Source organism: Terrapene carolina, unplaced genomic scaffold, assembly GCF_002925995.2.
Source record: "Terrapene carolina triunguis isolate 2854851 unplaced genomic scaffold, T_m_triunguis-2.0 Scaffold23, whole genome shotgun sequence".
NCBI classification, from domain to species: Eukaryota; Metazoa; Chordata; order Testudines; family Emydidae; genus Terrapene; species Terrapene triunguis.
The window spans coordinates 6192913-6206374 of NW_020664374.1; the positions used below are offsets into that span (position 1 = coordinate 6192913).

The window sequence follows — 13462 nt, forward strand, 5'->3', positions numbered from 1 at the left end:
TGGAGTGAGCAGGGTGTGGGGCCTCGGAGAAGTGGCAGGGCATGGGCAGGGCCTTGAAGATGGGGCGGGGCAAGGGTGTTCAGTTTTGTGCAAGTAGAAAGTTGGCAACCCTAATGATGGGCAGTAAACAAAAATTCACGGCCCGTGACCTGTCCATGACTTTTACTATATACCCCTCAGAAAAACCTGGGGGGCGGCTGAGGAGGGATACCGGGGGGATGCTGTGGGTGCGGCCGGGGGGGACGCTGCAGGTATCGGGGGAAGAGGGGGAGATGGGCGGCCCAGTATGCTCGGTACTGCTCCTCCCCTTTGGCTTTTTAGCTCCACTGGTCAGATTGGCAGGAAAAATGTAGTAGTCCTCTCCCAGGTGGCATCAGAATGAGATGCTTTTCATAATACATTATGCAGATCTGTGAATCTACTATCAACATAGCTGAAACCAATAACTTCCAGTCCCAGAATCAAGACAGGATGAAGAAACCTTCTCCCACGAGTCCCACCCCACAGATTTAATTTTATGGGTTCTTCGGAAGAAGCATGAATGGATTTCATTTAAGAGGTTCACAGACAAGAGCTTAGCATTTTGATTAAAGGCATAATGAACTACAAAATCCATTCGCCTCCCCTTCAACTTTTTTTTTTTCCTTTGTGATGATGGATGAAGGTGAGAAAGGAGTTGCTTGGATTCAGTTTTAGGTTGGGATTCTAAAAGGATCTTAAAAAAGTGTTATGGGAAAAGAGGAAACAGGATGATAAATACAGAAAAGGGAATTAATTGAGGCTGGGGATTTTTAAGGGGCCTAAGGGATTTAGGCACTCAACTCCCATTGTATTTCAATGGGTTATAGATGCCTAACTCCTTTAAGATCCTTTTAAAATCCTAGCCTCAATTTACTTTTCTATATTTATTATCCTGTTCCCTCTTCCCCAAACTACACATTTATAATTGATTTTCTTAGTAAAAGAACAACGCATACCAACAAAGCTTATATACCATGAGAAAATAATTCTCTGTATTCAGATTCTCAAATCAAAAATATTCAAGTGTAAGGTCTTACAAATTTTTATAGACTTTCCTTTGTCTCCAGAAGAACAGCTATGCATACGTTAACCCATCAAAAACACTGACGGCAGCTCTACATTAGAAACTTTTGCCAGTATATTAACATCAGTTAGGGAGTGTGATTTTTGGTGGCATTTTCATACTAGCAAGAGTCCTGGGGTAGACAGAGTTATATTGGTTTTTTTCAGTTAAGGATTACTTTACTCAGAGAACTGGTACAAGCTATACTGACAAAAGTACTTTTTTGCAAACATAAGCCGTGTCTACAGTAGGAGGGTTTGTGATATGGTTGCATCTTTTCTAGTGACAATAAGGTGTAGTGTCGAAGTTCACAGGAACTAATCATGCCTTATTTAGAACACCACAAACTTGGGATTCAGTATTTGAATAGCCCAAACGATGGGCTATTCGAAGAATATCAAGGCTGTTTGGACTTGAGGCTTTCCTCTCTAACATTCAGTGCGCTCATATATCTTTTATCTGGGTATTAATTGGCTTAATATAATAGGCAAGTAAATGTGTCCTTCTGTTAAAAGTATCTCAGTAGTACAGTTCTCATGCAGATATGTTCAATTCTAAGTACTATATACTTTTTAAAACATATTCTCTTTCTGAATTGTGTCCCCAAATTCACAGTTTTGCTTGCCCAAATGTTCTAAAGCAGAGAATTTGAAAAATATGAGATGAATGCATATGGATAAAACATCTGAAGTTAAGCTTTAAGGGTTCTAACATAAAACAGCCACATATGGTTTCTCTTTAAACAACATCTACATGAAACAGAGCAAAAAATCGATAATCTCTTTGCTCTAAAGAAGTTTCAATGATTCCATCCAGAAATTCTATCTAGAAGTTTACTGCTTCACATACATACATACATACATACATATATACATAAGCAAGCAAGCAGAAATGTATCTGAGTAGCACTTGACTGACATTATGTGGTGGAATAAATCACATTACTAATAATTAAGTGGAATTGTACCACCTGGAACTTTTTTCTTTTTTAAAAGGAAAAGGAAGAAGTTTCACCTGCAAAATAACTTAAATTAGCATCTTCAAATATTGGTATCTTTTACATACATTTGCTCCTCTATACTGGCTGAATTTAGTGCTGCTGTATCTGTTAGAATTTTAATAAATTCATTTTCCCCCTAGATGCTTTAAATTTTATTTAAAGATTTCTCTGCACTGAAACTTAGCAGCGAGACTCAAACCCAGAATAAAATACCCTCTACCCCGATATAACGCTGTCCTCGGGCGCCAAAAAAATCTTACTGCATTATAGGTGAAACCGCGTTATATCGAACTTGCTTTGATCCGCTGGAGTGTGCAGCCTCGCCCCCCGAGAGTGCTGCTTTACCGCGTTATATCTGAATTCATGTTATATTGGGTCGCATTATATCGGGGTAGAGGTGTTTTTCTAATTATTTTTGAAAAATAGCTATTAACTAGTTCTTGTGAAATGAGACATATGTATGTAATACAGGATATAATTTTCTGATTATTTAAGGGATTTTGTAATGTAAACCCACACCAATTTGGCATATGTTAAATATGGACTAGTGAAAAGCATATCTTTTTAAAGAATCAATATGCATCATATGACTATATATTTCAAATTATTCTGTAATAGATCTTAACTGAATACACATGCAACATTATACACCTATATAGTATCAGAAGAAATTTTGCATGGATGATTTTTGATTACCATAGCCTACATATGATTTTTGTACAAAATACCTTTAGTTTTCTTTGAGGTACAGCATCCCAGTCTATAGACCTGAACCACCGATGCCTTTTCACATCATCTGCTCCATTCTTTAAATAAAACCAAAAAACAAACAAAAGATTATAAGATAATGTGTATGCCATAAAACCTTAACCTATGTATTTCATTATAGCTGTTCTCTCGCCCCCCTCAAGTTCAAACTTTATATTAAAAAATTCACAGAAGCCCAGAAGTCATCCATAACCCTATAATATGAAGGGAAATATGAAAAACATTTCAAAGCTTTCACAAGGGCATTAAATAACCAGTGAGCATAAAAAATTAGATACTACACAAATTCACTCATTTATAATATAAGCAGCTATTTTATTTCTGAAAAGCTTTTAACTCTAGTTATACACCTTGGACAAGATTTCTCAGTGGCATGAAGGGCCAGTGCAAAGCCGTGGGCCACATAAGCCCCCAGCTTGGGCTGCAAAGGAAGGTGGTGAGGAATAGACGGAGTGGTGTCTGTACCCACAGCAAGGGTCCTGGCCTGGCTCTGCATAGGGTATTAAGGTAGTCCAGAAAAGGGATGAGGGGATCTGCATTGACACAGATCCACTGGCACCCAAGATCTCAAACACGTTGTACAAGGACATGAGAGTGTGTGGAGCATCCCCATACCCAGGTTTGGGTTGAGGGGGTATATTCTCTCCAATATCCTCTCCCTCCTGGCACTTTACCACTTGTGAAAGGTGAACAGAGAAAAGTAAAGTAATGCTGCTAAAAAAAATCAGGGTGGATAAAAATCAATTGGATTTTTTTTTTTTTTTTGCTAAAATGCTTTTTGAGGAAAAAAACCTATCTAAAGATAGTTTTAATTAAGATACCTTTGAGCTATAATGTATCTCATCATGGAATAGGGATTATAAATTCTAATTCTATAGTATGAGACAGTATATTCATGTAATGTTTAAAAAAAGTTTTGTAAATGAATTCCAATAGTTCATGGATTAGGGACCCAATTTTAAGGGGTTCCACAGCCTACTGTATAGATTATTTAGATTATTTTTTCTATCTACCCAATGGGAGTCAGTGCTCAGTCTAGAAGATACCATCAGAGATGCTTAGTTTTGCAGTTCTCAAACTGTGGATTTTTGTCTCCAGAAGTAGCATGCTTGTTAACAGCAAACATGTTTTTAAATAAATAAACAAATATATAGAGGCGAGAAATAACAGACCTCAACTCTATTGTCCCTCTGCAAATTTGTGTACACAGAGTCAATCCCTTACCTCTCTCTAAAAGTGCAAAGTTTCAAAAAGTTCAATGAATAGAAGATCGTTGGGGCCAGAATAGATCTGGACAAGGAGAAGTCTGGAGATAAATGTGAGAAGCGAGGGACATATGCTTGTTTTGTTAAATTATTATATGTTTGCTGTTGAAGAAAAAAAATCCAGAATACTTAACGTTGTAGTTTTAGTTAAATAAAACAATTTAAATGTCTGTCTGGTGATGTTCTCCTCCTAATACAGCATGGCAAGAAAATCCTCCAAATATTAATGATCAACCTGTTGAACTGGAGATATTTATGAAGTCATTGGGAGGTGAACTATCTGCTTCAATGACCATTGGTAAATGAAATAACCAAACATTCATCCATTTTCGGATATAGCTGTAAAGCTAATCTGAAAAGTTTTTAAAATAAATCACTTTTTAAAAATGTATAGTATGTACCTTATACAAATGAAATCTACATCTATCTCTGAGTTGTGAAAAATATGTATTAAGGTTATAACAACCAACAAGAATGCACTTTTATGTAGAAAACCATGATTAAATCGAGTCTTCCTGATTACTGATTTAAATCAAAACCACCCGGAAAAAAAAAAAAGAAACCAATATTAAGAACTTTGAAAATATTTTTTTCAGATATACAGTATAGAGATAGCTATGCAAATGATTTTAATGAGGGGTATGTACTTCACCAACCAGCAATCCTAAAACTGTGGCCTGCTAACCCACTGGTGGTCTAATGATCTGATGGTCTATGGAGAGCTGTCTGGTCACATAGTGCCAGCTCTCATTTCCAATTGCTAAACTGAAATAACGGCAGGTAAAAACACATTAAATACTGTCCTAATATGACTCTTCCCTACAGGCAATTGCAACATATGTTTTGTGACTGTGACCCAAAGGGGATATAATCCACAAGAAAATTATTCTAATAAATGCCTCACTATGGAAAAGTCAAAAACTAATTGCTGTGGGCATTAGTCTTCTTTATATTAGCACCTTGAGTTTCATGTAACTAGGGCAATTTCATTAGAGAGAGGTAAGAAAAAAAAATGTTAGCATATACCAAGACAGAATTGTAGAAGAAAAGACAACAGGCTCGCTAATGTGCAAGAGTACTAAATGAATATTTAAAAGTGTTGATTTTCCACTTTTTTTTTTTAAATCCTTTAAGGTTTACACAGGAAGATGAGTTATTAGTGGAGCACAACCCTTAACACTTCTCTGTTTTTAGGTTTTGTCTCTAGCCATCTTCCTTTAACAGTAGTTTGCCCTAAACCCTGCAAAAGAAACACACACACCATTTTAAGGATAATGGTGAAATTAGTCCTAACTTAATTAACATACAGAACTAGAAAATAATCCTCAGTTCAGGCATTTCTTGCAAACTAGGATTTGAGGGAACCATAAGAATCCACTCAACCAGACATGGAAACAAACCAGCGTGGGAGTGGCCCATCTCTTGAATGAAAGATCATTGTCACATGAAAGAAGCTCCATCATTCTCCAAATGTTGTATTTTTTTCTAAACTACATGGAAGAATCTTTGCTTGGCTCCTAACTGCACCAGAATTTGGACACCACAAGACCTCACACACTGTTGGTCTAAATTTCAATCCGTTTATCTAAACTTCTTCCAAGAATTACCCACCACAGCAGGTTGCTTCTTTGACACTGCTGACCTTATACCAGTGACTCAACCTTTCCCGACTACTGTACCCCTTTCAAGAGTCTGATTTGTCTTGTGTACCCCCAAGTTTCACCTCACTTAAAAACTTACAAAATAAGACAAATATTTTTTAAAAGTGTCACAGAACACTATTACTGAAAAATTGCTTACTTTCTCATTTTTACCATATAATTATAAATATTTATATTCCAATTCATTGTACTTAAATTTCAGTGTATAGTATATACAGCAGTATAAACAAATAATTGTCTATGAACTTTTAGTTTGTACTGACTTTGTTAGTGCTTTTTATGTAGCCTGTTGTAAAACTAGGCAAATACCTAGATGAGTTGACATACCCCTTGGAAGACCTCTACGTACCCCTAGGGGTAAATGTACCCCTGGTTGAGAACCACTACCTTATACCACTAACCAAACAATTCAAGCTGAAAGTGCATTTCCAAGACAAATATTCAAACATCAAAAGGAGCAAGTTATCCAGCCACAATTACGCTGGGCAGTCATAACAAGCTTCATGCTTTTCTCCAGTGAAAACCTTGTTGAATCCATGAGGTCTCTTCCCATTGGACCATTAACCTATATTGCATCTAATCACAGGAACTGGGGGCTAGAGATCTGGGGAGGTACTTTGATTCCTGAGAAAGAAGGCTGGGGACCTGTGGTAGGAGGGATCTGCAAATCAGGTCCATCTTGGCCACAGAGGAGGCATGAGGATAGACCCAAGTCTCTCTCTTTTGGGGGGGAGGGGGGAGAGTTCAGGGGACGATATACACAGCTGCATGAGACCTGTGATCATAGGACTGAAAGGCATCTTGAGACAAGTCAGATGTGTTAAATAGCTGGTGCAAAGTCTTCGAGGTACATCATAGATGTAAAGCCTTAGGTAAGATGAGGGTTAAAAAAAATCCCTGGTGCTCATTAGAGAAGTAAAGATATCCATGGTTGGAAGCTGCATCTGGATATCAAAAAAACATCAGATGCCATACTCTGTGGAGTACCATGTTGTATGTCTGGAAGAGACTGACCTGCCTTACCTTTCCCAGAACTGAAGAGCTGTGTAGCCTGAAAGCTTCTCTCTTTCACTAAAAGAAGCTGGTCCAAAAAAATACTTTATCTCACCCACCTTGTCTTGCTAATATCCTGGGACCAACACAGCTACAACACCACTGCAATTAACACCCCAGGTAAGGCAAACAGGGTCTTTCCAACAGCTCTTGCCTTTAGGTGAGAGCACTACCCTGATCTCTTCTGCTCTCCACAGGGACTTCAATAAACCAGACAATTATTGTCACAACATACTTCATATCAGACAGAGACATCCCCTTAATGACAATTGAGCGCTGAGCCCATGACATGAAGGATACCGGGAGGGGGGGCAGTGGAGGGGAGGAGAGGATAATTATCAGTGAAGTTCCAGGTTTGATCAGCTCCAGTGTGCATGAAAAGCAGCTAGGGGCTCTGTACTAGAAAAGGAGCTCAGGAATTCACCTCAAGGGGAAAAAAGACAAAAAGTAATGAGCCTGAAACAACTGGACTGATTACTTACACCTTTACTTAGAGGAAGTAAACTGACCCTCTCCCAAGGTCAGTAGAGAAACAGACAGATTAATGAAGCTCTGTATGTGGTCAGCGAGCATTTGACTCAGTTAACAGTTAGTTCTAGGTTCTGAAACAAGTCTAAGATCCACAAGCTGCACAATAGTATTGGGAAGGGAAATTTAATGAACTAAACAGGTGTAAAAGTAAGGAATGACTGATCTCCTGGTTCCAGAGAGGGCTGAGATTTGCCCTCTTTGTATTTTTCCTCTGGTCATCTGGTACAGAGGCAGATTTAAACGATAGGTTACATACGACAGTTAGCAGTTCTACAGTTTCATAGCTAAGTTCCTTCAGAACTCTTGGGTGAACATCTGGTCCTCATGACTTATTTCTCTTTAATTTATCAAATTGCTCCAAAACCTCATCTATGACACCTCAATCTGGGACCATTCTTCATATCTAGAAAGAATGACTCAGGTATGGGAATCTCCCTCACATCCTCTTCTTTGCAATGCCCTTGTCTTCCTTGAGTGCTCCTTTAGCAATTTGTTCATCCAGAGGCCCACTGATTGTTTGGCAGGCTTCCTGCTTCTGATGTACTTTTTTTTTTTTTTTTTTTTGCACTTCTGTGTTTTTTTGCTAGTTGCTCTTCAATTTCTTTTTTAGTCTGTCAAAAGGAGACAAAACTAAAATCTTCCACTGCTTAACTTTCCCTATGAACACCCAAAGAGTCATCCAGTTTCTGTAGCTAGAATTTGACACATCTGTAATGGAAACTGGTTGGTGTACATCCATGTGACCTGATACTGCAATAACCATTTCTGAAAAGTGAAACTACATAATTTTGCAGTAAGGAGCATTAGTGAGATTTCCATCATACTGTGCAAAAAAACAGAACATTTCTCTTTCCCCAGTTACTATAGCAATTCTACCACACTTGATCTTCACTGCTAGCACTGAGAAACTGTGGTAACCTTATACTATATCCAAAGCTTCTCAATTTCACAGTTCAGTACTGTTCGAACTGTAATTTGTGACGTTTATGAAAATGCACTGAACGTCAGATGTACTTTATATCCTAATAAAGAAAATGATTGTAATTGTCTTGCCCATGACTAATTTTACTTGGCCCAATCTCAGTACTCACTCACATGCTTATGCCCAGCAATGGCTAAAGCAGAGATTTAGTGCTGACAGCAACAAACTATCAGTTTTAAGTGTCTGGCCTTATAAATGTATACATTTTACATCAATTAAGCTAGAATTCTAATAGATCTTTGCATCTGCGGTTTCAAACCTTCATACTTTCTCCAACACCGATAAATTATGCTTAAATGCAAATATATGGCATTATTTCTTACACGTACACATTGGCACCAAAGAGATTTCTAGCCTACTTCATATGCTGGACATGAAAACTAAGCCTATAAATATATAGTACATAATGGACTTAACAGTTGTCTTCATACCTCCCTGAAGGCTAAAAGGAATGAAATGTTCCAAAATGTTTTTAGCACTAACTACTTCCATCTTCTGCTATGAAAACAAAATCTTATTTTAGGTTTTCAAGACATCTTATATTGGATATGCTTACTTCCCTAAGTATTACCTTCCACTTGGCCATTCCCACTGCTACCCTCAGCTCAAGTGCTCTATCAGATCAGTCCCTCAGGTCTCAATAGATGTCCTGATTTGTTTCTATGTACAGCTTTTACTTGCAGATATGTCTCTATTTTTATTTTTTCTGTATAACTTTCTTAATTGATCACATTGCTAAATAATTTACTTCTTGGGAAATATGGTGCCAAACAGGTCTTGAACTATAGTTAACTTACAAGCACTACTTCAGTTTTGAAGCCCTAGCATACTGCTCTTTATTAGTCTTACTTGATGTCATGCTAGGCCTCTGTGGCTTTTTACGCTAAAAGATTGTACTGTGCATAAAAGGCAATACGTGCCATGTACAACAGTGTTGTTTTGTTAATACACTTGCACAGATGTCCATCATTTCCCATCAACAGTTGGAAACCAGGTGGTCGATTTTCTAATGTAAATTGGAGACTTTTGATTTAGAAAATAATTGCTCTTAAAATGACCTTTTAAAATGTTTTTAGAGCTGCATTTCTCAAGCTTTTAATGTGTTATATTCTAGATACATAACATTATTACTCTTTCCTGTAAATAGACTTTTTATTACAGATTAACTCTTTTGGTTGTGTGTCACTTTCTCTCTTTAGAACAGTAGTTTGTTTTTGCACAGATTTAATTTTCTTTTTAAGTAAATGTCATGAGCAATAAGTATGGGGAAAAAAAAACTAGCTTCTCTCTATCTTGGAACTGATCCAGCAAAACATGGATCTGTATGCTTAACTTTAAGCTTCTGAATAGTCCCACAAATGTGGATTTGGGATTGGTACTGTGAGCTGATAAAATTATTTAAATGGGACTATTTACACATAAGAAGTTAAGCACAGGCTTAAGTGCTTTTCTGGATCAGAGCCTTTTACAAAAGAACAGTTATTTACCCTAAAGTAACTGTGGTTCTTTGAGATGTTCTAGTCAGTGTGGATTCCACTGTAGGTGATTGATAACTAGCATCCTCCCTGGACAAGGTCAGTGAGGAATTGCAGCTGGATTAGTCAATTGACTATTGAAGTCCTGCTGTCCTGACCTTGGCATCAGATCTAGCGCGCACATCAAGCGCATAAAATTTGACAAGTGTCTGTGGGTTTGTTCCACATTGCTACTTTGCAAATCTTAGACAGTGGCACATTTCTGAAGCAGGCCAAAGATGGTGCCTGTGCCCTACTATAGTATGCTTTCATGTTCAGAAGAAGATGCTTATCATCTAATTGATAACAAGTGAAGATTCATTGAAGCTAATTTCTAGGGGGAAACCACCTTTGGAATGAACTTAGAACCCAGAACCACCTTGCTCTTGGGAGTACTCTCACTCAGATGTTCTCGTATATAGCTGACATGACTAAGGAGCCTAGGTTACAGTGAATACAAAAGTACTCAAATCCCATTGGTGGTACTTGGTACCTTTTCTCAAGCTGTTGTACATGGCGTTATCATGGCTGGAGTCTACCATAGGACCTTAGCTGGGTTCCTCACTTATGGGAGTGATCCTGGCTGAATCCGAAGCTGACCAAATATCAAACAACTTGTGGGATTTTTCAAGATATAACTGATGTCTCTCTGTCTCCACAGACTCAGCAATCCTCACAAGGAGCTCCTGGAATGATTTAAAGCCATCAGGTGCCAGTGAAGGTGCCAAGCTTTTTGCTTCACCAAGAAACAAAGACCAGAGGTCCTCTGGTTATGTTACAGGGTGCTCGCATTGCCTGGCCTCTGGTTCTGGATCCTCTTGGTAGTCTGGCATAGGTGGTTTAGCCAGTGACCTTGAGGAGAAGATTTTCTATTCAAAGATTGATGCTCTCGTGACATTAAGAAGAGGAGGTTACTTACCTGTAATTGGAGGCTTGAGATGTGTGGTTCCTATCTGTATTCCACTAAGGGTTTATGCATGGTCACCATGCATCCAGAGCTGGAGATTTTGAAAGTAGTAGCGCCCTTGCTTAGATTAATGGTTTTGTCTGAGGTGATAAAGGGCTGGGTGAACTGGCTGTGTCTCCAATTCCTTCACCACAAATCCAACAGACCTACAGCAGAGGGGAGGGAGGGCAGAAAGTCGAATATAGATAGGGACCATACAGCTCGAAGAACCTGCAGTTACAGGTAAGTAACTTCCTCCTCTTCTTTGAGTGACGGTCCCTATGGTATTCCACTGAGGGTGATTAACAAACAGTACCTAAACCGGAGGAGGATGCGAGGATGAAGACGGAATGGTTGAGTGGAGGACAGCTCCGCTGCCGACTCCTGCACCAAGGCGTAATGCATAGCAAATGGATGTGCTCAACTCCATGTGGCCACTCCACATATGTCCCAGAAAGGCACATCATGGTTAAAGTCAGGGCTCTAGTAGAGGGTGGAGGCAGTCCCGATAGCACTGGTCTACAATTTTTGAGAAGTCGTCTGCTTCAGAGATAAAATGTTCTGTTTATTATGTATTTTGATATGCTGAATTCAAATATGACAATTAAAACAACTGATTAGCTACTGTTTCTAAGATATTTAAGTTTTTACATTTTATGTCTATGAATATTGTGTAGATAGTAGAGTTTTAATAATAAATTGTAAACCTAGGTCTTTTCATGTGTTTATGGTTGCTTTACATGATAATATTTCACCTGTCCCGTTTATGTAACACTTTAAAAATCAGCAAAAGGGTTATATAAATCAAATTTATTATGAAACAAAAGGCAAAAAACTATTATGTACATAGTTTAGTCCTATTCAGCGCTTCTTGGCTTGTCTCTTGTATTCATTAAATGGAGCATCGCTTGTCACTGTCCAGCAATAGTCTGCAAGCATTGATGGGCTCCATTTGCCCTGATAGCGTTTCTCCATTGTTGCAATGTCCTGGTGAAATTGCTCGCCGTGCTCGTCGCTCACTGCTCCGCAGTTCGGTGGAAAAAAATCTAGATGAGAATGCAAAAAATGTATCTTTAAGTGACATGTTGCAACCAAGGCTTTTGTATGCCTTGAGGAGGTTTTCCACCAACAACCTGTAGTTGTCTGCCTTGTTGTTTCCGAGAAAATTTACTGTCACTAACTGGAAGGTTTTCCATGCCGTCTTTTCCTGGCCACGCAGTGCATGGTCAAATGCATCATCTCGAAGAAGTTCACGAATCTGAGGACCAACAAAGACCCCTTCCTTTATCTTAGCTTCACTTAACCTTGGAAATTTTCCACAAAAGCTGCTTGTGTTTTGTCAATGGCCTTGACAAAGTTCTTCATCAGACCCAGCTTGATGTGTAAGGGTGGTAACAAAATCGTCCTTGATTCAACAAGTGGTGGAAGCTGAACACTTTTCCTCCCAGGCTCCAATGACTGTCGGAGTGGCCAATCTTTCTTGATGTAGTGGGAATCTCTTGCACGACTATCCCATTCGCAGAGAAAACAGCAGTACTTTGTGTATCCAGTCTGCAGCCCAAGCAAGAGAGCAACAACCTTCAAATCGTCACAAAGCTGCCACTGATGTTGGTCATAGTTTATGCACCTCAAAAGTTGTTTCATGTTGTCATAGGTTTCCTTCATATGGACTGCATGACCAACTGGCATGGATGGCAAAACATTGCCATTATGCAGTAAAACAGCTTTAAGACTCGTCTTGGATGAATCAATGAACAGTCTCCACTCATCTGGATCGTGAACGATGTTGCTGGCTGCCATCGCACCATCGATGTTGTTGCAGGCTACAAGATCACCTTCCATGAAGAAGAATGGGACAAGATCCTTTTGACGGTCACGGAACATGGAAACCCTAACATCACCTGCCAGGAGATTCCACTGCTGTAGTCTGGAGCCCAACAGCTCTGCCTTACTCTTGGGTAGTTCCAAATCCCTGACCAGGTCATTCAGTTCACCTTGTGTTCTGAGGTGTGGTTCAGAGGAGGAGGATGGGAGAAAATGTGGGTCCTGTGACATTGATGGTTCAGGACCAGAAGTTTCATCCTCTTCCTCGTCTGACTCAACTGAGAATGATTCTGGTGTATCAGGAACTGGCAGTCCTTCTCCGTGGGGTACTGGGCGTATAGCTGATGGAATGTTTGGATAATGCACAGTCCACTTTTTCTTCTTTGACACACCTTTCCCAACTGGAGGCACCATGCAGAAGTAACAATTGCTGGTATGATCTGTTGGCTCTCTCCAAATCATTGGCACTGCAAAAGGCATAGATTTCCTTTTCCTGTTCAACCACTGGCGAAGATTTGTTGCACAAGTGTTGCAGCATATGTGTGGGGCCCACCTCTTGTCCTGATCTCCAATTTTGCAGTCAAAATAAAGGTGGTAGGCTTTCTTAACCATAGTGGTTATACTGCGCTTTTGTGATGCAAAAGTCACTTCACCACAAACATAGCAGAAGTTATCTGCACTGTTCACACAAGTACGAGGCATCTCTGCTCACTTTGGCTAAACAGAAATGTGTCCCTTTGCAAAATCAAACACTGACAAATAAGAGAGCACGACACTGTATGATTTCTAGAGCTGATATAGGGCAATTTGTTCAGCAGAGTGATGTAAGCTTCGT

General features: G+C 39.2%; 1 protein-coding gene across 1 annotated transcript in view; it reads right to left on the reverse strand.

Moving 5' to 3' along the window:
* Window positions 1-13462, reverse strand: part of LOC112102290 (protein kinase X-linked) — a 127784-nt gene that overhangs the window by 6745 nt on the left and 107577 nt on the right. The window contains exon 7 of the mRNA XM_024193478.3: window positions 2812-2889. Coding sequence (XP_024049246.1) covers window positions 2812-2889 — 78 coding nt within the window. The remainder of the gene's footprint in view (window positions 1-2811; window positions 2890-13462) is intronic.